The 25,633-nt window shown below is 39.3% G+C and overlaps 1 protein-coding gene across 3 annotated transcripts in view; it reads left to right on the forward strand.

The window, feature by feature from the left end:
- Positions 1-25,633, forward strand: part of TMEM87B (transmembrane protein 87B) — a 49,680-nt gene that overhangs the window by 18,710 nt on the left and 5,337 nt on the right. For 2 of the 3 annotated variants that reach the window (XM_078056291.1, XM_078056293.1), the window contains exons 9-17: positions 2,129-2,228; positions 6,327-6,420; positions 11,880-11,951; positions 13,897-14,005; positions 14,091-14,149; positions 15,546-15,649; positions 17,215-17,288; positions 22,144-22,214; positions 24,259-24,311. In XM_078056291.1, coding sequence (XP_077912417.1) covers positions 2,129-2,228; positions 6,327-6,420; positions 11,880-11,951; positions 13,897-14,005; positions 14,091-14,149; positions 15,546-15,649; positions 17,215-17,288; positions 22,144-22,214; positions 24,259-24,311 — 736 coding nt within the window. Of the gene's footprint in view, positions 1-2,128; positions 2,229-6,326; positions 6,421-7,956; positions 8,029-11,879; positions 11,952-13,896; positions 14,006-14,090; positions 14,150-15,545; positions 15,650-17,214; positions 17,289-22,143; positions 22,215-24,258; positions 24,312-25,633 lie in introns of all 3 variants that reach the window. The other variant, XM_078056292.1, reaches the window with a different exon arrangement.

Here is a 25,633-nt window from a genome sequence, read left to right on the forward strand (position 1 = left end):
TTTTGTGGACAATGTGATGTTGCAGAGTTGTTAATACTGGGGGTATAGACAATAATTTTAGATGGACCCTTCTCACTTGGAGGTCTTTGAAGGATCAAAGAGTTTTGGTATCCTGAATGGAAAGGTGAAACTTAATAGGCAAGACTTTGAACTTGGGGTTGAAGTACAAATACAAAAATACAAGTGGGAAACTTTTTAAAAGAATTTAAAGGTTGAAGCTGATGAAGAATAAATTCAGCATAGGCAATTACAGGGTGGTTGCCTCCCACTAGCTCCTACAACCTTAGGTAACAGCAGGAGGACTAGCAGTGAAGACTGAGATTCCTGTTTTGCAGGTCCAGCTGTACCAGGAAGGTTGTATAATCACTTTCCTCCAACAGGGAAATAGTCCAGACTGAGCAGCTCATGAAGGAATTTGAAAACACACCACCCTTGAACATTTGTCATCCTAAACCTCTTCACATTCCTCTGTCTTGGAGAGCTCATCCATTGTGTTCCTCCTGAAGCTTAACCTCCTGGCCAGATGTCTGTCCTGAGCTACAGACCTAGTAGGTGGTCACCTGCTAACCATCTTCTGAATGCCTTGCAGACTTCTCAGTCTCTGTATGGCAGAAAAGGAACTCACCTTTTCTGCCCTTGTACTTGATTCACTCTAGTCCAAACCTAATGCTCCTCCAGATATTCCTGTTAGTGGATGGCCGAGCCAGTCAGCCTTGGCGCCATCCTCTTGCCACCCTCTTCCTCTCCCTCTAGTTCCATATCTGTCTACAAGGCATTTGACAAGGTCTCTTATGATTCCTTGTGCATAAGTTGGAGAATTGTGAGCTGAAAACAAGAATAAGTAGGTGGATTCACTACTGGTTTCTGAATGTCTTTCTGGTTGTCTCCATCTTCACTGCCAGCACTGTGCTCTCATCATCTCTTACCTGCATTTCTGGAATAGCCTCCTGAGCATTTTCCTTGACTGTAGCCTAGTTCCTCTCCAAGCCATTAAGTAGAGCAATCTTGATAAAATAAAGCTGTCAGTTTTATTCCAAGAGTCAGCAAACTTCTTTTGCAAAGGCCAGATAGTAAATATTTTTGGCTTTACAGGCCATCAGTCTCTGTTTCAACTAGTCACCTGCCATTGTAGCACAAAAGCAGCCACAGTCAACATGTAAACAAATGGGCATGGCTGTGTTCCAATAAAACTTTATTTACAAAGGCAGATGTAGGGCCAGATTTGGCCTATGGGCTGTAGTTTATCAATTCCTTTTTTACTCCTTGTTTACTGTCATTGACTTCCCACTGCCCTTAGCATAAAATCCAGACTCATAACATGGCCTGAAAACCCTATGTGATTGTCCCTGCCTCTCTCACCACCTCTTCTTGAAATCCCTCATTACACTGTGCTACAGACACACTGAACTTTGACTTCTTGCAGTGTATTTTACTTTTCCTCTTTTCTCCTCCATGCCTCTTCATGTACCATTAATTTTCCTTTCCCCTTTATTTCCCCCCAATAGTTAATTTTTACTAGGCCTTCAAATCCTGATTTAAATGTTACTTCTTCTGAGAACCCACTTGTGCCTCCCTCAAGTGTGGATTGGGTTGGCTCGGCTCCCTCACAGGCCTATATTGCCTCTAGGGCTCACCATGCTGAGTTCTGTCTACTTACTTGTCCTAACCAGATTATAATCTTCATGAGGGCAGTGATCATGGTGTCTCTTTTCCTGTTATAGCCACACAGTAGGAGCATAAGTGAGTAAATGATGAAGGCATCCTGGAGAAAAGAAAACTCTAGAGGACCTTATGTTTTTCAAATATTTACAGGACAGAAAGAGGGATATAGTTCTTTGTCATCTCAAGAGGAAGAAAAAGAACAGGGAAATTGAGGGAGACAGCTTTTAGATTGATATAAGCAAGCTGTGCCCAATAGAGATAGCAAATACGGGGTGAATTCTCCAGGAAGTAACAGGTTCCCCTCCACTGAGGTTTTGAAGCATCAGTTGGATTAGATGACCTTTAAAGCAAATATGGCTAACTCAGCTGAGGTCCAAATGTATAGTTACACACAGTACATATTTAGAATTTTGGTGGTAGGCCTCTAGATGTACACAGAATGATTTCTTTTCTTTCCTCCCCTCAGCCCAAGGTTTATTGATATTTGCGGAGATGATATCTGCGGTGAAGAGGACATTGGCTCGCCTCCTTGTGATCATTGTGAGCTTGGGCTATGGCATTGTGAAGTAAGTATTGGCGTTTGGAAAGATACTGAGCTTTCAGTCTTGTGACTCCTCCCATCTACATTATGATTCTGTGAGACTGGACACTTCTCAGTATGATCATACAAACCCCATAGGGAAATACCTGCAAGAACGTGTTTTTAAGGCATTTCCAGGTACTGATCACTTTACATTGTCTCAAAGATCTTGAATTTGAATTCCAGTGGCTTTTTATAGTTAGATGAATAAGCAATCAACTTTAAGGATAGGAAAATTTTAAATGATTCTTAAAGTTCAAACCATTTTCTCTTTCCTAGACATATAGTTATGCTTTTTATGGAGCATGGAGCACCATGCGTGGAGCCCCACATGGGGCTTGAACCCATGACCTCATGATCAAGACCTGAGCTGAGATCAAGAGTCTGATGCTCAACCAACTAAGCCACCCAGGCGCCCCAAGTTATGTTTTTACGATTGTATTTGAGTATTGTAAGGGAGAGAGGACTAAACACCAGGTCAGCAGATTTCAGACTAAAACCTGGCCGTCCCGTGAGGACCCTACTTCTTCTAGACCCTCTCAGGCTCCATCTTTTCTCTCCCATGCCCGTGAGTCACTGGGAATGACCATGGAAGAGCTTGTCCTCTTTATCCTCACTGCCCCTTTGTTTGGACCGTTGTTCTTCCTTCTTTAAAACTCTCCAGTTCCCAGAAGCTCAAGCTTCCAGACTGGATCACCTGCTATATCTTCTTACCGCAGTTGCCTTTCAAGTTCCAGATTTCTCCCCTCATCCCTTAACTCTCCGAGTACTTGCTTCTCTGTCTTTCTCAACACTTCCTGTGTCGGAATTCCCTGTGATTTCAGATCCTGTGAGTAACTGGATCTCGATCTCCCCACCTCGGCTGCTCTCACCTGTCCCTCACCTCAGTTACCGATTCCCACTGCCACTTTCTAGACTTTATTATTATATTTAACTGTACCCTCTTTATCATTGCAAATGTTAATCCTCTTTTCACCTGTCACCTTCTCTGTTTGCCATTTACTTTTCCCAATAGATCAGCCCACTTCATTCTTTGACCCTAGTGTGGCTTCTGGCCTTTTGATCCTGCCACCTTCCATCGATCCTGCAGAGTGCTGAATATCTGCATACACCTGAAGCCCTCTGCCTTTCTCTTTGTCAGCCTCCCTTGAGCCTCAGGCTCATACCCAAGCAGAAGAATCTGCCTGACCACAGTGCAGGCTCATTTCCCTTCATGACCCAGAACTTTAAGTGCGCCCTTAATGCCCCTCGCAGTTTCTAGATCCTCTTGCCAGTTGATGGTCCTTTTCCCACTCTACAGAACACTATTTTACCCCCTTCTCTCCCCTCCTACCCACCTCCATCTTAGCTGATCTTGGTTCTTTTCTCCCCGAGGAAATGGAAGCCATCAGAAGGGAATTCAGTGCATTCCTGCCACCAAATCTGTACCATTCCCCCCATTCTGGACCACATATAGCGTTTTCCTCCTCTTGAAAGGCAATGGTTAAGTCCTGCTCCTGCCCTCGTGCTCTGGATGCCATTACCTCTCATGTGTCAGAGCAGCTGCTCCAGCAGCCGGCTCTGTTTCCTCCGGGGTCATCAGTTTTCCTGAGCTGCGTCGCTGCCAACAGCATGCTGTCACTTCGGTCATCTTCCAAAGCAAATCTCCCTCCATCCCAGCCGGCCCTCTCCTCTGCTTCTCCTTCATTTCTCTTCATCCCTGTGCAGCATCATTTCTCAGATGCATTGTCTGTGGTTGCCAGTTGGTTGCCATAAGGTCTAGAGGACCTTATTTTCCCTCATTTTCTTCCCTCATTTTCTTCTGAACATACCCTAGTGAGGTTTTGCCTCCACTCCTCCATCGAGACTGCTCTTGTCAATCACCTGGACCTCTGTTGCCAAACCACATGGCCTTGCTCAGGCTTTGTGCAAGGGCCCTGTGGCAGCTTGAGTCTTGGAGCCCTGGCCGCTCCTCCCAGCCCCCCTGCTAGACTCTGTCTTCCTGAGCTCCAGCACTGAAGTGCCCCAGGCTCAGGCCCCAGACCTCTGTTCCAGCGACTCGCATCCCTGGGGCACGCTCATCCAGTTTCTTGGCTCTAACGTCAGGACACATCCAGAGTGAACCCACCCCTCCCTTCCACAGCCACCACCCTGGGTCCAAACACCATCTTCTCTCCCTGGACGACTTCAGTACCCTCCTAACTGGTTTCCCTGCATCTGCCCTGGTCTGTCAGTCTTTTCAGACGGCAGCAGCCAAGATGATCCTTTTTAAATGTAACTAAGATCTCATTACTTTTCTGCTCATCTCGCTCAATAAATCCAATTCCCTTCTGTGGTTTTTTAGATGGCTGATCTCACCTCTTGCTGCTCTTCCTCTTTGAACACTCTGCTCTGTCCTGCTGGCTTTCTTGCTGTTGCTGTTCCTTAAACACAACAGACACTTCCCCACAGTGCCATAAAGGCTTCTGCCTTTAAGCGTCTTCCCCCCAGATCCCAGGCGTGGTTTGCTTCCTCACTCTTTTTTTTTTTAAGATTTTATTTATTTATTTGACAGAGAGACAGCAAGAGCGAGAGATGGAACACAAGCAGGGGGAGTGGGAGAGGGAGAAGCAGGCTTCCCGCAGAGCAGGGAGCCCGACGCGGGGCTCGATCCCAGGACCCTAGGATCATGACCTGAGCTGAAGGCAGACGCTTAATGACTGAGCCACTCAGGCGCCCTGCTTCCTCACTCTTGTCTCTGCTCACCATCCTCTCCCAGAGAGGCTAGTGCTGTTGGAATTCCCAGTGTGGTGCACACCCTCGGTCACTCTGATCCTCACCCCTTTCAGAGCACCGCTTGATGCATATGTTAGGAGTTGTTGTCTTGCCCCCACTTGGAGTAGAAGCTTTGCCTATCTTGTGTCCTGTTGCTCCTTAAGGCCCAGCACGGTCCCTGGCACATAGTAGGCACTCAGTGAATATGCACTGAATGCACATACATGTGCTTGTGAGCTTGAGATTGGTGTAGTTAGCAAGATTTTAGCCAGGAAACCTTTTTTCCACTGGGTATTTATTAAGATTCCTTCTCAAGTGCTTTTTGGGGTCTTGGGAGGTTTGTTTGTTTTTGGCCTTAATACAGTATACAAAACACAGAGTCCTCATGTGGAATCTTGTACCTCATAATTCTAGTTACAAACTTCAGAGCACTCATGGTTCTGGCTGTTGGAAGGTTCCAGTTAGGGGCTGTAATGAGTCAGAATTTAGATGAACTAAATCAGATACAGTCTTCAATATAAGCTGTGGATATTAGTTTAATTTTTAGTTAGATTTTGTTTTAAAGTGACTACATTAAGTATTTTTCTAAAATCAATTTTTTTTCCTAATCACTCTGGCAAGAGGGTTTTTGAGCTGAAACGTTTGTGCTATAGATTTGCAAATTTCATGAAATTTCAGTTCTGTTTTCAAATTACTCATCACAAAAATTACTGCCTTTGCATTTTCCCAAATCATTGATATTTTTAAGAATCAAAAATGTTATTTTAATTCTTTCCAGTGTAAAGAATGGAAACTACAGTGTGTTAGCACTCTTGTTTTGGACATTGAGAGAAGAAAGGGAATAGAATTCGATCTCCTAATACTCCTGTTCTTTTTCTGCCCAAGTCAGAAAATCAGTGGATTATCTCTAACAAACGTATCCCAGAACAGTTTTTAATTAATGTTCATGAAAGAATTAAGTTACTGTTTCTGCCAGTGACACTTAGAAGTTGGCACTTAGCCTCCTAGGTTTCCTCAGGCTACTCTTCCATCCGGTGCAATGAGTACTTGTGTTAATGCTAATCCTCTGGCACCTGGGTGGTCTCAACGTGTTGCTTCATGGGCATCAGTACAGCTTCTAGTTCTAGAGAAGGAGGCCCATTTCTCCTGAGCCTGTTTCTGCCCTGTTCCTGGAAAAGAGGCTATTTTTTAAAACCGAGGAAGCAGAGGCCGGATGGGGGGGGAGCAGACTGATTTGATTAGATAATAACTTCTCTGTGTTGGAAATGGGATCAGTTACTGTATTCAGATGCATTTTACTTACCGGTGCTTTTTCTTTTTCTTTTTTTCTGTTTCCTCTTCCTTATTCCAGGCCCCGTTTAGGAACAGTCATGCACCGGGTGGTCGGACTGGGGATTCTTTACTTTATCTTCGCAGCTATTGAAGGCGTGATGAGAGTTATTGGGGTAAAAGCCACATGTTTCCACTTCATCCCTTTTTGTTGTTGCTATGAAATAGGATTTTACTTTATATCTCCTGAGATGAATTTTTAAAGACAGGACATTTATGAAAAAGGCCCAATTTGAGCTTTTTTTTTTTTCCCCTATGGAATATTTCCCTTTTTAAATACTTCCTGAAAGTAGTAGAAGTCCAGACAGAACACTTCTTAAAATATGACCGATTATGAAGGCACCACTTGATGTCATCCCAGGAATTAGCTCTATCTCAAAAATGCTCGTGGTTATTCTTTATAAAGAACATTTGTCTTTGTCATTATACAGTCTGAACACATTCATTTCTTCCTTAACCCCTGGTCTAAACATGTGGAAGTGAACAGAATTAACTGTATCCTTCACACATGCAGACATTACATCTCATCACTCTTAAGTCTCATTTGGTTATAAGTATTCTCTGACTCTTGTGGACTCAGTGTTTGGGGATTCAGCAGACTCCATTCTTGCAAGAACCATGAGAAGGTAGTGTCCATGGGGAAATGACTCGGGTGATGTAGGCAGCAAATACTTCACTCTCTAAGAAGAGGCAGAACATTTATATCTGGGAAAACCCCTAGATTTCTAGCTCTCCGTTTTTCTTAATAATATGGCTGACGACTGAGTGATTAAGCAGCTTATTATATTTTGCTTGATTCAAAGAACCTAGTAATTTTTACCCAAAATATCTTTTGGACTGGATGTGTAAATCAGATCACTGCACAGAGTGAATGATCTTATGTTGCCAATTAAGTTTACTTCACATATTTTGATCTTGAAGCAGGCCATTTGTTCAATTTGTTAAAAGCCTCGTTCTTCTTTCTATTATCTTTGATACATCTGCCTTCTGTATTAGATACACCTGCTCTTTTCATCTTTGACTCTTTGAAAGGTACATTTATTCTTATTTTTAGACTAGTGAAGAGCTTTGCATTTATGTATATAATTTACAGGAACTAGTCTTTGCTAGAAAGAAAAAAGATAAATATCCCACATGCAGATATGGTATATACATTGTATTTCTTTAAAATTTTACATAGCCAATGTCTTCAGTATAACTTTTAAATATGATTTTCTGTCAACTTGTAATTAAAGTGTCTCACCTATGGTTTGTTTTTACCATTCCACACTTCCTTTTTTTTTTCCATGTCCCTTCACAGGTAAGTAGGAGAGATCAGGAGTCCATTTCATTAGTGGCCCTGGTGGTAGGTTTGGTGTGGAGAGGGGAGAGATTGAAATTGACCTAAGTGGGGCTGGGGACATGACACATTTTATTTGCCATTCCATAATACAATTTTACATTGTAATTGAACAGGTAGATGACAAGCTAACATCTGTTGCTGCCAAAACAAAAATTTCCATGAGCTTAGACACAATTTTATTAGGAATAAAAATTTTATGTGGCTTTTGTAAAGTGATGAGATGAGCTAAATTGTTTTTCTTTTTCATATAATTTCTATAATATAATGAAACGTTTACATTCAGGTTTTATCCCCTATTTTTATCTTTCAGGGTTCTAACCATTTAGCTGTTATTTTTGGTGACATTATTTTGGCAGTTATTGACTCCATTTTTATATGGTTTATATCCTTTACTATGTCCTAAAGTAGTTTGTTGTATCATTAAAATCAGATTACTTTCAGTTTGTATTTATAATAATAGAAAGAAATAATAGGTATACATTATTTTTAACCTCAATATAGGAATTTAGTTGAAGGTGAAAAAGCAATAGTTCCCCAAACAAAGAATATCTTTATTTTTTCTGTTAGTTCAGCAAACTTAAGTACTTACTGTGTGCCCCATGCTTAGGAGGCAGAGAAGAAAAAGGTATTGTCCCTGCGTTTAAGGAATTCACACTCTGGGAGGGAAGACAAACATATAACTAGGAGCAATAATAGCAATAGAAATTGCCATTTTAAAGAGGTGCTATGCAAACAGAGGAAAGAGAAAGTAATTCTAGTGCAAAAATCAGGAAAGACTTCACAGAGATGGTGACATTAAATTGTGACCGAGAGGACAGATGAGGTCAACTGGGGAAAGAATTGAGGAAAAGGCATCCTGGGAAGAATTGAGGGGAAGCGTGAAAATACGGGTGCAGTGATAGAATGTCCCAGAGTAGCTTGCCTGTAAGTGGACATATGTGGGAGAATCATGGAAGGTGGGACCAGAAGGGAAAGATAGAATGACGTGCTCAAGAGTCTCAAGTTCCTTCTGCAGGGAGAAAGGAAAGGGGAATGAAAGCTGCACAGGTGAGTAGCATGGTGAAATCTGTGTTAGAAAGAACCCAAGAATGACATTTAAAAATGACCTGGAAGGGGCACCTGGCTGACTCAGCTGGAAGAGTGTGCAACTCTTTTTTTTTTTTTTTTTTTTTAAGATTTTATCTATCTATCTGACAGAGCGCACAAGCAGGGGGAGGGGCAGAGGGAGAAACAGGCTCCCCACTGAGCAGGGAGCCTGATGCAGGGCTTGATTCCAGGACCCTAGGATCACGACCTGAGCCGAAGGCAGATGCTTAACCAACTGAGCCACCCAGGTGCCCCCAAGAGCATGCAACTCTTGATCTCAGGGTTTTAAGTCCGTACCCCACGTTGGGTGTAGAAATTATTTAAAATCATATAAAAATAAAAATATAAAAATGACCTGGAAAAGGAAAGTCTAGAACCTAGAGATAGGAAGTCTGGTAAAGAGTCATTTGCAGTAGTCCAAAAAAGAGATGGTGAGGTTAAAAATAGGGCAGAGGGAATGAAAAAAAGACTCCAGATGATAGACTTAGTAGAAATGGGTGGGAAAAGAAGGGAGAGAGCTCCAGAAAGGTCTTGCTGTCTCATTTGGGTGGCTGGGGACAGTGTTGCCATCCCCAAGGCAATGAACTTAGGGAAGGGACCATAATGGATGAAGTGTGAGCTGCCTAGGGCATTAGTGTTAAGTAGAGAGTTGGAAATCCCAGTCAGGGTTTGTAAGAGGAATTGGAATGGTGAAGGTTGGAGGTCATCTTCGTGTGAGAGTAGGTCGCAGCCCATGGAAGCAAGCCAAGAACGTGTAGACCAGAGAGAGGAAAGGACCAGGATGGTGCCCAGTGGGGGTGGAAATGTGCATGAAAGGAACACCAGGGTGAAGGGAAGTAGAAGAACCCAGAAATTGTCCTGGGGTGAAGCTTTGGTAAGGAAGGGTGGTCAATAGTGACCAGTACTACAGAGAGATGAACTGCCAAGGTGCACCTGGCTTTGGTCATTCCAGAGGTCACAAATGGGACAGCAGGAGAGCAGGCTCAGTGATGCTGGTGGGACAGAAGCCATGTTACAGCAGGAGAAGTTTTAGATGCATGGTAACCCATCCTTGAGGACGCTCCTCACTGCTTCAGTGACTTCAGTGGAGTCTGGGAAATTCCATTCTTTTTAACTCCGAGGCAGAACCCTCAAATATGCATTCGTGGAAATGGGAGGAACTCTAAAGAAACTGTGACCTGGTCACAGCAGAATGCAGTGTTATGCATATCCCAGAACATTATTTTTATCTCTTTCTTCTGCATTTACATCCTCTTTGAAACTCTTTTCTCTAGATAGATTTTTTTACCAAGTTTTTTTTGTTTCCACTGTCTTCGATACTTGTCTTTTTGCTTTTAATATTAAACGTTCTTTTGTTTCTTTGTAATTCCTTTCCATTTCCTCATCTTTATCTCTCACAGGGAGGCCAGAGAGGGCTTCAGTTTGTCTCTGTTCCTCCTCTGCAAGGAAGCACCCCTTTCTGCAGGCACACTAACAGACATGGCCCTTTCTCAGCCCCCTGTGGGTGGTTTCTCCGAAACCCAGTCTGTCTGCTCTTTAAACTCCCTCTTTGTGAATTTTTAGTATGCTTCCAAGTTAAAAACCAAAGAAAAAAGCCTTTTAATTTACCATCCCTTCTCTCTAAAGCAGTGGTTCTTAGCCTTGTTTGGGTCTTGGGACCAAAGATGCCCTTGAAAGTCGAATGAAAGCTGGGGAGCCTCTTTTTACAAGATAGAAACACACACCCCACAAAAGTGTTGCCTGCAGTGGGGCATTTAAAAGCCTTCAAAATTATATCCATGGATTCCCTACTGTCTGAAGAGTATCTAGTTAAGAAATAACACCTGATTTAAAGAGTTGTTTCTGACCAAACTTGCTTAAAAATCTGTTCTACTTCTGGTCGAAGATACTAGTTTAGAATCCAAGTTTGTTGAAAGAAATTATAGTTAAATACATCTTATCTTTTCCAAGAATGATACTAATCTTATTGTAGTATAATTTTTATGTTTTCCACATGAAAACACATTTAAAGACATTGAGCTGTTGAAAAGGTCAACTACAGTCCTCAGTTCTGCCCATGACCAGTTCTCTGGCCATGAGAGCTCATCCCCAGGGGCCATGGTACCTGTTCTGCTGCAGCCCCATCACTTGTTAGGGATGCTTAGCTGGCCTGAGGAGAAGGGGCAGGCAGGATGAACATACCTGGCATCAGGGTCGGCAGGCGGTGCCGGGGAACCTAGCTGTTAGTCTCAGCATTGCCAGCTCCAGATCTTAACTTCTTCCCTTCTGTCATTGTGCATTTACAAAGTGAGCTTAGGATATCTGCTTAATTTGGAATTGTCTTGTCTCCAAAATTATATATGCTTGGAGCCTTTAATAAGTTAGCAAGTATGTTCTTCAGTCAACTAATTGAGCTATAGACATGGCATTTTTAAAAATCTGTATTATCTTTTACCCTGGTAATTTACAGATACGTATTTCAAAGATTTCTTGTTCTTAACCATGCACAAGGTAGTTCACTGGGAAAACCAGTAATGCAGCTTGGCAGAAAATTCCAAAGACAAGCAGCTCTAAAGGCCCAATTCCATCTGGATTTGAATGAGGGTAATTTATCACCTTTATGGACAGCGTTGACTTTGGGGTCTGTTCCAACATACAATGAGCCAAATTGGAGTGGGGAGATAAGGAAAACAAGGGAAAAGATTGAGTTTGCTTAATGATTAATACTTTTAATAAAGGTGTTAGAAATAAAAGTCATAAAGAAATCCAGAAATTAAAATTATCTTGGTTAGTGTTTCATGGTGAGAGAAAGAAAACTTAGTACCCATTTCAGCTTGAACCTGAATTTCCTATGTTTGCTTTCAGATGGTTATTTGGCAGTTTTCTTTACTGAAATGAGAAGTCTGCATTTTCTGTACAGGAAGAGTAGATTTCTTAAATGATTACAAATGGCAAGCAAAAGAAGCAGGTCTACATATATACAGAACCTAGTGCTTGTGTAATGACCCTGCTTCCTTTGCTTTGATGAACCTAACACAGCTATCCTATAAGAATCTGGTTCTCAAGGAAAGAAGAAATAAGTTGAAAAATTCAAAGCCATTGCTTTTCTCATGAAGCCCTCTTCCTCTTTTTTTCTGCTTATTTTAATTTTTTGCTGTTTTGCTGCAGGCAAATGACTCTGATCTTGTGCTTCTGGCCAGTCTCCCTCTCTCTCTTCTTGACTCTGGCTTGTGCTGGTGGATATCCTTTTCCTACTGCAGCAACACGTTCCCGTTGCTTCTCACCTAAGGATAACTGGGCCTGTTTGCTTTCGTAACCACTTTCCTTTAAAGGGAGAAATGATTTAAGCTTTACTTAAATTTAACAGTGTCTTGGTAAGTGGAGGTTTAGGCAGTTTTGAATTTGCTTTTGATCTTTTTATTCCTCAGCTTCTCAGAAATACTTTTGAATTATTCAATGTGACCATATTTTTAACATAGAAAATTCATTTTAGTCAAGAATTTTTTAAAAGCATTTGTCTTGATAATGTTAAAAGAATACAGTATATTTACTGTTCTGTAAATTCTGACAGTAGCCTTAATTGGTTGAATTGTGTTATTTTAGAAATTGATCTTCTTTTGTAACTCACTGGTCATTTAGGAAGACTGAATAGCAGTTTTGGTAATTTGAGTACTACCATGAAGTTTCTGATTCATGAAGTATTTGGAATTTAAAATAGGCATAAATCTAAAGTTTGCCACTTCCAGTCTCTTGCTCCGCTCTGTTATGTTCAGTATACGGTTCATGAACAAAGCTTGATGGTATGCTCCAGAGGAAGCAACTCCCATTTACAAAGAGTGCTCTGGCTTGAGTCCCAGCTTCACTGCCAAGGTGTCAGTGGAGAAGCCTCTTTTTGCTTCTTCATACATGACAGTGTTGAGCTTTACCTGATCGCTGTGCTCCTGGAAAACAGTCATGGTTAAGAAAACCTCCACCCTTTCGTGTTCCGGGGAAAGGCTTACTTCAAAGGACTTACATGAGACATAAATCCCATAGGACTTACATGAGACTCCCAGATGCCCCCTTGTTACCTATGACAAGGCCAGACACAGACCTGTGTACGTGCTGACCAATCTGGCCAGAACGCCAGCCTGGGCCAGACTAAGCGGTCTCCCTCCCTAGGTCCCTGAGCTTTCATCCACCACAGCCCTTCTCAGTGGCCCCTCTCGAGAATCTGCACACCTCAGGGAAAGTCGTTCCCTGAGCAGCTGTCCAGTCATGCCACCCACTTCCCCACACCTGCTTTCTAGTCTTGTTTACCCCTCCCTACAAAATCAAAGCCCTGTCTGGCCTGACCTGTGGGACTCTTGCAGCTCTTAGAGTTGGAACATCCTCCCCATGGCAATAAGCCTCCTCTGCCTGTTGCAGTAATTTTTTGAATGAAGTTTCTCCTTACCTAAGTCCAGATTTGTTTTATTTAACGTATTTCATTTTTCAATTTATATATTGGAATTTAATAGATGACCTCCCTTCTTTTTTCTTTTTTTTTTTTTTAAGATTTTATTTATTTATTTGACAGAGAGAGACACAGTGAGAGAAGGAACACAAGCAGGGGGAGTGGGAAAGGACGAAGCAGGCTTCCCGCCAAGCAGGGAGCCCGATGTGGGGCTCAATCCCAGGACCCTGGGATCATGACCCGAGCCGAAGGCAGACGCTTAACGACTGAGCCACCCAGGCGCCCCTGTTGACCTCCCTTCTTAATTATGGTCATTCAGAGGATAAAAAGAGAGTAGACTGGAAAGAAGAAAATAAGAAAGAAACAGAGACAAAAAGCACAAGCCTAAGGGCATGTCATAATGTGATCTGTTAAGAGTGTCTGGCCTAAGGTGGCTCGTTTTTTAGTGTATATACTGCTGTATCCGATGTTTCGGGAGCTTGACATTGAAGGAGAACATAGGGCTTCTTGCTCGTTGTCTTCCTCAAAGTTTATGTAGTTCAGACAGTGGTAAATTGTAAAACAAAATCTGCGATAAAATCAGTATCATAATCATATAATATTGGCTAAAATAATATTTTTTCTGTTTTTATAGGAACTATATTTAGCAGTACTAATTTTAGAAATGTAGGAGATTCTTATTTTGTGTTTAAACTTTGTATTGTACAAACTTTGTTTGTATTTAAAATGTTTTTCCTTAACTTTTTGCACATATTTATAAGTTTGGCGCAAACTATGAAGACTCTAAGGCTAAGAAAGAACACAGTGAAATTTTCTTTATACAGGCACTTTACAAATACTCTGATCTTTGCCGTACTAGGTAAGCTATTTAATTTTTCTTATTATAATAAATTATTTTAGTATTGCACGTTCCTTCAGAGGTGACTCTTTTTGGTGTGTTTCAGCTTCTATAGTGTTTATGGTGTGGACAACCAAGACATTTAGAATTGCAAAATGTCAATCAGTAAGTATAATCTTCCTATTTAAAGTTTTCATTTTTAATTATACTATTTTGGGTAATTTTGAAGAATTTAGTTAGTGTTTGTAAACAGGTAATTTTAGTGGAGATTTTCAGTTTAGTTTGAATTATTTTACAGAAAATTATAAGAACTTTTGCCTCCTTTAAATGAATCTGAAAATATTCCTCCTAAATCTACTTGTCCAATTATGTTCTTTTCTCAACTTCCCCTTTATATATTTTGAAAAATAATTACCTTCCTATATAACATAAGGTAACAGGAAAGCTTTCTCTTCTTGCATACCATGAAATTGGGTTTTTGGTATGTAAATGGGACTGTAAACCTTAAGTCTGACATGTTTCTAAGGTGGTACACTCATTATGAACATTCAGGAGATACTCTCTGTGGGTTCTTTAGGTAGAAGGTACATTTCTTAGACTTAAAATTTAAAAGGCCTTTTTGGGGGCTTCTTGATTTAGAGCTAGTCTCTAGTTCTAAATAAACATTACAGACAGCCCTCTGTGCATCCTAGACTTCTGCCTTAGGGATAATTTAGTGAGAGAAGAAACTGAACTTTCTGGAATTTCTTTTTTCTCCTCCTGTCACCTTAGGGTTTTTCACCTGGAGTTCTAAGTATATCTTTTGGATTTTTATTTTTGTTTTGTAAATCTTTCTGTTGACCCTAAAATTTTATGGAAAGGAATGTTTATAATGTTAAACAGCCCTTTAGAAACATTTCAAACAATGTATAATAAAATCTCCTGTCTTACTAAAAGCAAAATAACTTATTGGGAAAAATATTGCATCGAGATCTTCACGTCGGAAATTCTAATACCATCCATGTCAAAAGTACCCATTGTGAACTTGCTTCTGATTGTCTTGTTAACCTGCCTCATGACTATTCTCATCCAGAAAATAGATTAAATGACCTCCGAAGCCCCTTTAAACACTAATTCTTTTTTTTAAGACTTTATTTATTTGTCAAAGAGAGAGAACGCGCGCAAGCACAAGCAGGGGGAGTGGCAGGCAGAGGGAGAAGTAGGCTCCCCATGAGCAAAGAGCCCGATGCGGGACTTGATCCCAGAACCCTGAGATCATGACCTGAGCCGAAGGCTGACGCTTAACCGACTGAGCCACCCAGGCGCCCCTAAACACTAATTCTTTATGATACTGTAGTATATAATTTGTGTTAGGGTTTTATTTATCTGATTGGTTATAAGGCTGAAGTAGGCATTCATGTTAATTTGATGAAGATAGCATTTCTTAAAAAAACATATACATATTTGGAAGATGGACTGGTTGGAAAGATTTCATTAGTGTTTGTCATTGTACACTATTTGAATAGGAAATCTGTGTTTATCAGAAAATTAATATTTCATGTTTGAATTGTCCTTGTTACAGGATTGGATGGAACGCTGGGTTGATGATGCATTTTGGAGCTTCCTTTTTTCACTTATCCTTATTGTAATAATGTTTTTGTGGAGACCATCAGCAAACAATCAGAGGTACCTAACATGGGAAAATTCACATTTGGCAAGCATTTGTTGATCACTGCTACTGTGTTCAAATAAAAACACATTTATAGAAACTGAGGCAGTAGTCTTCACTTTTAAAGGAGTACACAGTCAACTAGGGAGACAGATATAATGTAAGACAGTGAAATAAGATGTATAAACTAGGAAGTCCAGGGGGAAGACTGAAGAGGGTTGAGGAAGCCTCCTTGAAAGGCAGCATCTTCCTCGAGGAAAGAAGCAGAACCGTGAAAAGCTGAGCTGAGAAAGAATGTACATTTTCTGAGGTAGTGGGGGAAAACATGGTATACCTTGGAGGTCATTGAGGCATGCATTTTGATTAATACTACTTACATTGGAGGGAAATAAAGCTTGAAAGGAAAAGTGGAACCAAAATATAAGGAGCTTGAGTTGGTAAGTTCAGGCTGTACCATTGACTGCATATGATAGGAAGGCCACCTGCCCTTGCCTCACTCCGCTTCCCCAAGGAGAGGGCTGTGAAGTTTCTTGAATGCCTTTCTAAGGAAAAATGGAAAAGTATATACCAGTGTGTGTTTCTCCCTCTCTTTTTAAAAGTGTATAGTAATTGGGACACCTGGGTGGCACAGTCGGTTAGGCGTCTTGACTCTTGGTTTTGGCTCAGGTCGTGATCTCAGGGTGGTGAGATCAAACCCCGAGTCAGGTTCTACACTCAGTGCAGAGTCTGCTTAAGACTGTCTCCTCTGCCCCACCCCACTGTGCGAGCATGCACACACACTCTCTCTCTTTATGTAAAATAAATAGATAAATCTTTTTTTAAAAAGTATATAATAATTATACAAAAGTACGTACATACACATATACACCATTCTGCACCTTCTTATTTAAGATCTATCTTTCCATATCATCTTGTATAGCTCTACCACATTTTTTTTTAAAGTAGGCTCCATGCTCAACATGGGGCTTGAACTCATGACCCTGAAATTGAGAGTCACATGCTGTACCGATTGAGCCAGCCAGCTGCCCGTAGATGTACCACATTATTTTTAACGGCTCTTTGGCGTTCCATAATATGAATGTAGCCTAATATGTAGAAGCAGTACCTAGTTATTAGGGACTAGTTTGTTTCTAGGATTGTTGTTATTATCAGCAGTGCTTTCTGAATGTATTTCTGACCTAGCAAATGTGGCTTAGTCAGTAAGCTTTATTTTCACCAGTAAGATTAGCAATTTACCTTTTGTTAGGGGATAAGTTAACAAGTAGTGGGCAGGGAGGGTTTTTGACAGGGAGAAAAAAGTACATCAGGAAGTTCCTTTCCCTGAACATTGCAGAACTGCTTTCTAGAAAGATCTTACCCATTTACACTTTCACCAGCAGGGCTTGGGAGCTCCAGTTTCACTGTTTCATCGCTGATAATCTTTCCTAATTTGAGAGTAAAATAATTGAATTTTTTAATTTGAATTTATAAGAAATTTTTTAATGTAAATATTTTTGTATGTAATGATGCTTTTAGGTATGAACTGAAAACCGAACAGGTTTAAATGCACTAGTAAAACTACTCCTCCTTGTTTCTGATGTAGATATGCCTTCATGCCGTTAATCGATGATTCTGATGATGAAATTGAAGAATTTATGGTACCATCTGAAAATTTAAGTGAGTGATATGTTTTCTTATTAAATGACCATTTAATTGTACCTTGTACCTTTACTTATGATGCAAAGTCACATTTTTTTCCTATTAAAATAATTTTAAAACTATCTGCCAAAACCCCTATTATGGTAGACAGTCACAAAAGGAAAAGTCAGTAATGAAATTTTCAAGATCCTTAATGTAGTTTGAGCTTTTGTTACCTGTTCGCTTTTAAAGTCTAAGTATTAAAATAGATATACTGTTTCACACTAAGAATTTAGTTTACATTGTGCTTAGCTCCTAATAATCTTCTTAATGATGATTGCTAAATTTCCTTGAATCACCTCTTCTTGCTCTTCAGAATTATATATATAATTCTCTTCAGAAAATTATATATATATAATTTTCTGTTCATTCCCAAAGCATTTCTAATTAGTTTTAGTGCTATTTTCATCTTTCAATTAATTTCTACATAGCATTTTATCATTTTATTAATTTTACCATAATACTTTATTTTTTTTTTTTAGATTTGCCTTACATGCTTATCTTTTTATTTTTTTTAATTTTTTTATTGTCATGTTAATCCCCATACATTACATCATTAGTTTTAGATATAGTGTTCCATGATTCATTGTTTGTGCATAACACCCAGTGCTCCATGCAGAACGTGCCCTCCTCAATACCCATCACCAGGCTAACCCATCCTCCCAACCCCCTCCCCTCTAGAACCCTCAGTTTGTTTTTCAGAGTCCATCGTCTCTCATGGTTCTTCTCCCCATTACCATAATACTTTAAACATTTGTTAAGGCAATATCATTACATAATTCAGTTGCTAAGAATAAGTAAGTGTAGAGCTATAACATGTTTATGAATTGTAACTCTCAATATTATTAAGCAGTCAGTACCACAAACTGATAAGTAGAATCAGTGCAATCCCAGTCATAATTCCAACTGACCTTAAAAAAAGTACAAATGGTTAATCTGATTTTGTTTTGTTTTTTTTTTAAAGATTTTATTTATTTATTTGAGAGAGAAAGAGACAGAGAGAGAGGGAACACAAGCAGGGGGAGTGGAAGAGGGAGAAGCAGGCCTCCCACTGAGCAGGGAACCCGGCTCAATCCCAGGACTCCGGGATCATGACCTGAGCCGAAGGCAGACGCTTAACGACTGAGCCACCCAGGTGCCCTGGGAGAAGAGAATCTTAAGCAGACTCCCTGCTAAGCATGGAGCCCAACTCGGGGCTCGATCCCAGAACCCTGAGATCATGATCTGAGCTGAAATCAGGAGTCGGAAGCTCAACCAACTGCGCCACCCAGGTGCCCCAGTTAATCTGATTTTAAAATGTATGTCAAAAAGCAAGGACCTAGAAGAGCTCAAACATTCTTGTAGTTACAACATGGACAAATCTTGAAAACATTATGCTAAGTGAATCACAAAGCCAATCATGAAGATCACAAATTATATGATTGCCGTTAGATGAAAAGTCCACAAAAGGTAAATTCGTAGAAGACAAAGTATATTGATGATTGCCAGGGGCTGGTGGAAGGAATGAGTAGGGAGTGACTACTGATGGGCATGGGGTTTCTTTTTAGGTTGATGAAAATCTGAAATTAGTGGTGATGGTTGCATAATTCCTTGACTATCCTGAAATCTGCTGAATTGTTCACTTCAAGATGGTGCATTTTATAGTGTGGGAATTTTATCTCAATAAAATAAAATTAATGGACTTATAGTAATTTCAAGACTTATAAAAATATCAAGTTATATTAATCAAGATAGTGTGGTTTGGCAGAAGGATGGAGAAACACAGCAATGTATCAAAATAGAGTCCAGAAATAAATCCACACATATATGGTCAGTTGATTTTGTTGTTGTTGTTATTGCATTAAGTAATAACATATTGAAGAATGTACTTTTACAAGTACCAAATTGATTCCATATAATAGGTTTCTAAAAGTTTTGTTTTTAAAAGGAATGCAATAGAGGCGCCTGGGTGGCCCAGTCAGTTGAAAGTCTGACTCTTGATTTTGGCTCAGGTCTTGATCTCAGGATTGTGGGATCCAGCCCCATATTGGGCCCCGTGCTGGGCGTGGAGCCTACTTGGGATTCTCTCTCCCTATCCCTCTGCCCCTCCCCCCTCTGAATGAATGAATGAATTAAAAAAATGAATGAATGGAATGGAATAATTAAAGTAGCTTCAAACTGGAAACCTCATTTGCCAACTGATTTTTGACAAGGGCACCAAGACGTTATATGAGAAAAGAATAGTATTATCAACAAAGTGTGCTGGAACAACTAGATAAACACATGGAGGGAAAATCACCTAGACTCCTTACACAGATATCACATAATAATTAATTCAAGATGGACCACAGACCCTAGATGTGAAAACTTAAACTATAACTTTTCTGGGAGCCCTGGTGGCTCAGTCATTTAAGTGTCCAACTCTTGATTTTGGCTCAGGTCATGATCTCAGGGTTGTGAGATTGAGCCCCATGTTGGGTCCACACTGGGTCTGGAACCGGCTTAAGATTCTCCTTCTCCCTTTGTCCCTCCCCGCTAAAAAAGAAAAACTATAACTCTTCTGAAAGAAAACAAGAAAATATCTTTATAACCTTGGGTTAGATAATTTCTTAGGACATTAGCAGTTACCATAAAATTTTAAAAACTGCTAAATTAGACTTCACAAAAATTAAAATACTCATCAAGAGAAACTTAAGGAAATGAAAGGCCAGGCTTAGACTGGAGTAAAAGATTATGTGTACATGTATCTGACAAAGGACTTGTATCCAGCCCTAGACTGGAATAAAAGATCCTCAGTACATATATCTGAGAAAGAACTTGTATCCAGAATATAAGTAAAATCCCTATAAATCAATTAAAAAAACTCAATTTGTAAAAAACAGAAAAATATTTGAATACACTTCACCAAAGAAGACAAAAGAATGACCAGTAAGCATGTGAAAAGATGCTCGGTCATCAGGGAAACAAGTTAAAACCAGAGTGAGATACCACCACATATCCACCAGAATGGTTAAAATTTAAAAGACTGACAGCATGACATGTTGGAGAGGGTGTGGAACAGTTATATTACTCAGACACTACTGGAAAGAATATAGAGTAGTAAGACTAATTTAAAAAATGATTTGGTTCTTAAAAAGGTAAACATATACCTACCATACAACCCAGCCATTCCACCCCAAGATATTTACCCAGAAGAAATGATAGATATGAAAGCAATGTTCACAGAAAGACACTGATGTACACTATTATTTTCAGCAGATTTATTCTTAATAGTTTAAAACTGGATATAACCCAATGTCCATCAACAAATGAATGGATAAAGTATTTGTAGTATGCCACACAATGGGCTACTGTTCCATATCAAAAGTAACCAACACTACCACATAAATAAATCTCAAAACCTTTACATTGAGTGAAAGTAGCCAAATCTAAAAGAATATAGAGTCCGTGGATTATGGTTCTATATATGAAGTTCCAGAACAGGCAGAACTAAGCCATGGTGATTATGTAAATCAGAACAATGGTTGCTTCTGGTAGGATTAGGATTGACCAGAAAGGAATTTAAAGAACCTTATGTAATGTTGAAAATGTTAAATGTCTTGACTGAGATGGTAGTTACACAAGTGTATATGCTTGTAAAATCTCTTAGACTGTACACTTAAAATTTGTGTATTTTATTATCTATGTTGTACCTCAATTTTAAAAATCAGTGTATTGCCCCATTAAGAGAAGAGATCTCAAATGTTGGGATTTTAAACGCCTCACAGAAACATTTTTTGATCAAGGAACCTCATTTTCATTCATTGTATCAACTTATGATTGTAACATACCAATTGACCTTGTTTATGGAGAAGCACGATTTGCAAATTATTGTAATAACTAAAGTGATTAGTTATGGGGCAGAGATTACGTGTCAGGCACCTTATATACGCTAACTTGTTTAATGCTCTTGTTTAATGAGGTAGATATCAGTATTATCCCATTGTGTTGCTGGGGATGGTGAGTCACAGAAAGTTAACTGCTTTGCCCAGGGTTGCATAGGGAGAGCCAGAATCCTTGGTGGGGCAGTCTAGTTCCAGAACTCATGCCCTTAACCTCTGCTCTGAAACTGGTGGCAGAAAGGAGAGCCTGGTCAAATAGGAAGAAAATCCTTCTCTTTCCCATTTTACTTTTATCATAGGCACATTCCAAAATGTACACATCAGGGAAGTAAAAGCATAGCCAAAGATGTGTTTTATTATTGAATATGATACTATAAATTCTATAGATTTTTAAATCCATAAACTTTAAAATGTATTGAAACTCTCTAAGGAAATATGTATATGTTTACTTGTTTGTTTAAACTCCTCTAAAACTAGGGGCGCCTGGGTGGCTCAGTTGTTAAGCATCTGCCTTCGGCTCAGGTCATGATCCCAGGGTACTGGGATCGAGCCCTGCATCGGGCTCCCTGCTCCTAGGGAAGCCTGCTTCTCCCTCTCCCACTCCCCCTGCTTGTGTTCCCTCTCTCACTGTCTCTGTCAAATAAATAAAAATCTTTAAACTCCTCTAAAACTAGAATTCAAACTAGCCTCTTGAAAACCTAGTTGTTATTGCAAACATTTGTGAAGTCTGTTAATTTTTGCCATCCCTCCTACATTTCCAAGTCATGTTAAAGCCAGCATCCTGCCCGAAACTTCCGCTATTAACTTTCCTTTAAATATATACATATATAAATAATTAGTATATATAAAAATCTCTCTCTATATAAATCTACATATATAAAGATATATATAAATCTTTGTTGGGCTGTTAAATATGAGATTATGAAAGAAAATATTTTATAATTTATTTCTCTCCATAATGTTTCTCATTATAGCTGAAGGAATAAAATTAAGAGTCTCAAAGACGGTTTCAAATGGAACAGCTAAACCTACTTCTGATAATTTTGTAAGTATAGTATGTATTTAATAGAGTCTGTGTCACATTCATTGTCAGGAAAACATTCTCTACTAAGGTTTTTTGCACAACACCCAGTGTTACCAAGCAGCGATACGGGTTAAGGGCGATGGCTGTAACTGCGGTAGCTGCCGGCTCCCGGGGCGCCATTCTTGGACCAGCATGAGCATCACCTGGGAGCTTGTTCGACACGCAGGCTCAGGCGCACCTCAGACCTACTGAATCTGAATCTGCTTCTTCACAGGATCCTGTAGATGACTCATATGCACATTAAAGATGGAGAAGCTTTGATGTAGTAGAAGCTTGTATTAATTTTTCCACATTTTAAAGTGATTTTTGAAGGCATTTCAGATAACATTTGTTATCTGTTAGGAAAGGACTTTATGTATTGCCTATGCAGTTAACAAAATTAGCATTTGTTATAGAACTGTGGAAGCTTGAAAAAATGGTAAAATAGAGAGTAGAGATGAGTTTTTTAATATTTTAGGCATATTAATTAGGCACAGCGGAAGTGCCTCTCATACAGTTTTATATTCTGCTTTCTTATAAGTGTGTATGTTGTGATTATAATAGAGTATAAAACTTATGTATGCTTATAAGTTCTGACAGGATAGATGATCCATGAGAACAGTCTGATCTGTTGGTTTGGTAAATTTTTTCATTTTTATTTTTGGTAATCAATAATTTTTTAAAATGTGTTCTTTGAGTAGTTTTATGGTGATTTAAACTTTAAAAATTACAGCAGTTTTAGAAAGATAATTATCATATGATCCCACTGATATGTGGAATTGAGAAACAAGGCAGAGGATCATAGGGGATGAGAGGAAAAAATGAAACAAGACAAAACCAGAGAGGGAGACAAACCATAAGAGACTCTTAATCTCAGGAAACAAACTGAGGGTTGCTGGAGTGGAGGGGGGTGGGAGGGATGGGGTGGCTGGGTGAGGGACACTGGGGAGGGTATGTGCTATGGTGAGTGCTGTGTATTGTGTATGACAATATTGTGTATGACTGATGACTCACAGACCTATACCTCTGAAACAAATAATACATTATATGTTAATTAAGAAAAATTAAAACAGTTTTAATTATCTGGTGTTAGAGCTATTAAACTTTAACTTCATTAAGATATTTTCCTTTTAGGGATATGTCTCAGTTTATTTTAAAACTCAATGCTTGCAAACATATCAAGGGAATACTTTATTTCCCTAAATTAAGGGCAGTCAGCTCTTGATCAGGAGCCTTATTTCATGACTTATTTCTCCTTGAGACTTGCTCAGAGAATTGGGGTTCCTATTAATACTGGCTCAGTTGCTTTGTCTGTCTTCTAGGTGAGCAAGATGTGATTAATACTAGAACCAGAGTATTCCATGTAGCCAAGTAGATCACAGAGAAACATTTTGATTTACTTTATTTTATAAATCAAAATACTTAATATGCATTTTTTTCTTTCTCCCAGTGAGATAACCATAAGCAAGTTTCTGTTAAAAAACAGATACCCTGACTGACCTACTTTCCTTTTCTTGTCTTCTGCAGAGAGATGAGCATAAATATAAGAGACCGAAATAAATCGGCTTTTGTAAATTTAGAGTATTTGTACTGTCATCTTTTTCTGTTGAAAAATTATAAACTCCTTATAATAGAACTAGAACAAATTAGGAGGCATAATGAATGCTGGGAGCAAAAAGCCATCAATATTCTTGATATTGATCAAAATCAATATTCTTGCTATTTTCTGTCTTACAAATCAACTGTGTTTCTACTGTGTTTTTTCAGGACAAAAAAAAAATAACACCTTGCATCTAAAGAAAACTAAGAAGTACAAAATTCCAAAGTTCAAATTTTTGTTTGGCTATTTAAGAGAATACTGGCATAATTTCTGTGTGGCGTAAGTGCCAACTTCTTAGGATATGTAGAAATGCAAAGAATCATGCATTTGAATTTTAGTGCTTAAATTTATATACATTATGTTTTAAAATTTTACTTTCAGGTGATACTAAGTAAATGCTAATATTTAAATAATTTATTTCTACAGGATGAAGATTTGAAGTGGGTAGAAGAAAATATTCCCTCTTCATTCACAGATGTGTAAATATCCCCTGTTAAAGTTTGAGTCTAAAATTTAGGTTATCGTATAAAGAGATAATTTTCATACTTTGTCATGTGCTTTTTGAACATCATACCTCCATATGTTTTTATAGGCCCCCATCCCTAGCAAATGACTGGTTTCATGTCAGACTACAAAGAAAACACAGCCCTGCCTTTTTCTTTCTCCTCCATTTTTCCCTATACAGCAAGTACTTTAATACCTATGGCCTGTAACCAACTCCAGCCTTTTCTGATCTAAGTTTTTCAGGATTAGAATCATTTTATTTTGTTTCAACTTTCTATTATGGAGAGGTTCAAACATATGTAAAACATTTTTTTTCAAACACATGTAACTACAATACCATGTGTGGCGGGGAAGTCATTGGAGGAAAACATGAGCATCGGAAAAATAGAGTGCAGAGAAAGCCCCTCAGGAACTTTGAGCTAATCAGGATCTAGGTCCTGCCTGACAGAAGAATTCTATGTAGCTGTTTCCACCACAGAAAACAGTAGGACAGCCAGATATGATAACGTTTTCATATACTGTTCTTTCCTTTCCCTGCTCCCATTTACTTCCTATTTAGACAGTTCCTGTCAGAGTATGAAATTCTGTTTGCATGTCATAGGATAATTTGAATGGACCATGAATAACATGATGCAGTCTATTATAAGATAGACAATATGGCTTTTCCTTAATCTCTGACAAGCCATAAAGGACACAGCTTAGCAGAGTTCACCTCCCTCTTCAGTGTACTCAGTACATCTTGATAAGTTTTAAAGTCATTAACGTCACAGAGGAACTAAATTTTAAGATTGCTAGTGTTTATCTCCAGACAGAGTGCTGAGCACCCAACCGTTGTCTTCTGGGTCTCTCAGGTTCTGATTCATGTTTCCCCTAAAGCAGTCTTCTCCCCTGGATTTTCCTTAATTGTAATATTACAAGCAGTCTCGCCCGGCCCCTTTCTCATACCTGGCTTGTCTCCCGGTTCTCGTTCTTCTGCCCTCACCATAGCCTGCTCTCTAAGTGGCGTCCTCTGGAGTCTTGCTGTGATGGCACTTGTATGTTGCAGCTCCAGCACATAGACTCTGCTCCCCCTCTCAGTGAGGGAGAGCCATCACTCATCGATGCTCTACTTGGCTTTTCTTTTTATCCATATTATCTTTCCCAAGCAAAGGGTAACTCTCTCTTCATTACCTTCACCGGTAGACATCCAGTCAGTAGTAATAATGATATGGGAATTAAACAGATACTTGATTCCATAAATACCACCTTTCATAATATGTTGACTCATCCCTCTTTTTTTTTTAATATATATATTTAA

Source organism: Halichoerus grypus, chromosome 10 (genome assembly GCF_964656455.1).
Source record: "Halichoerus grypus chromosome 10, mHalGry1.hap1.1, whole genome shotgun sequence".
In the NCBI taxonomy this organism is placed as follows: Eukaryota; Metazoa; Chordata; class Mammalia; order Carnivora; family Phocidae; genus Halichoerus; species Halichoerus grypus.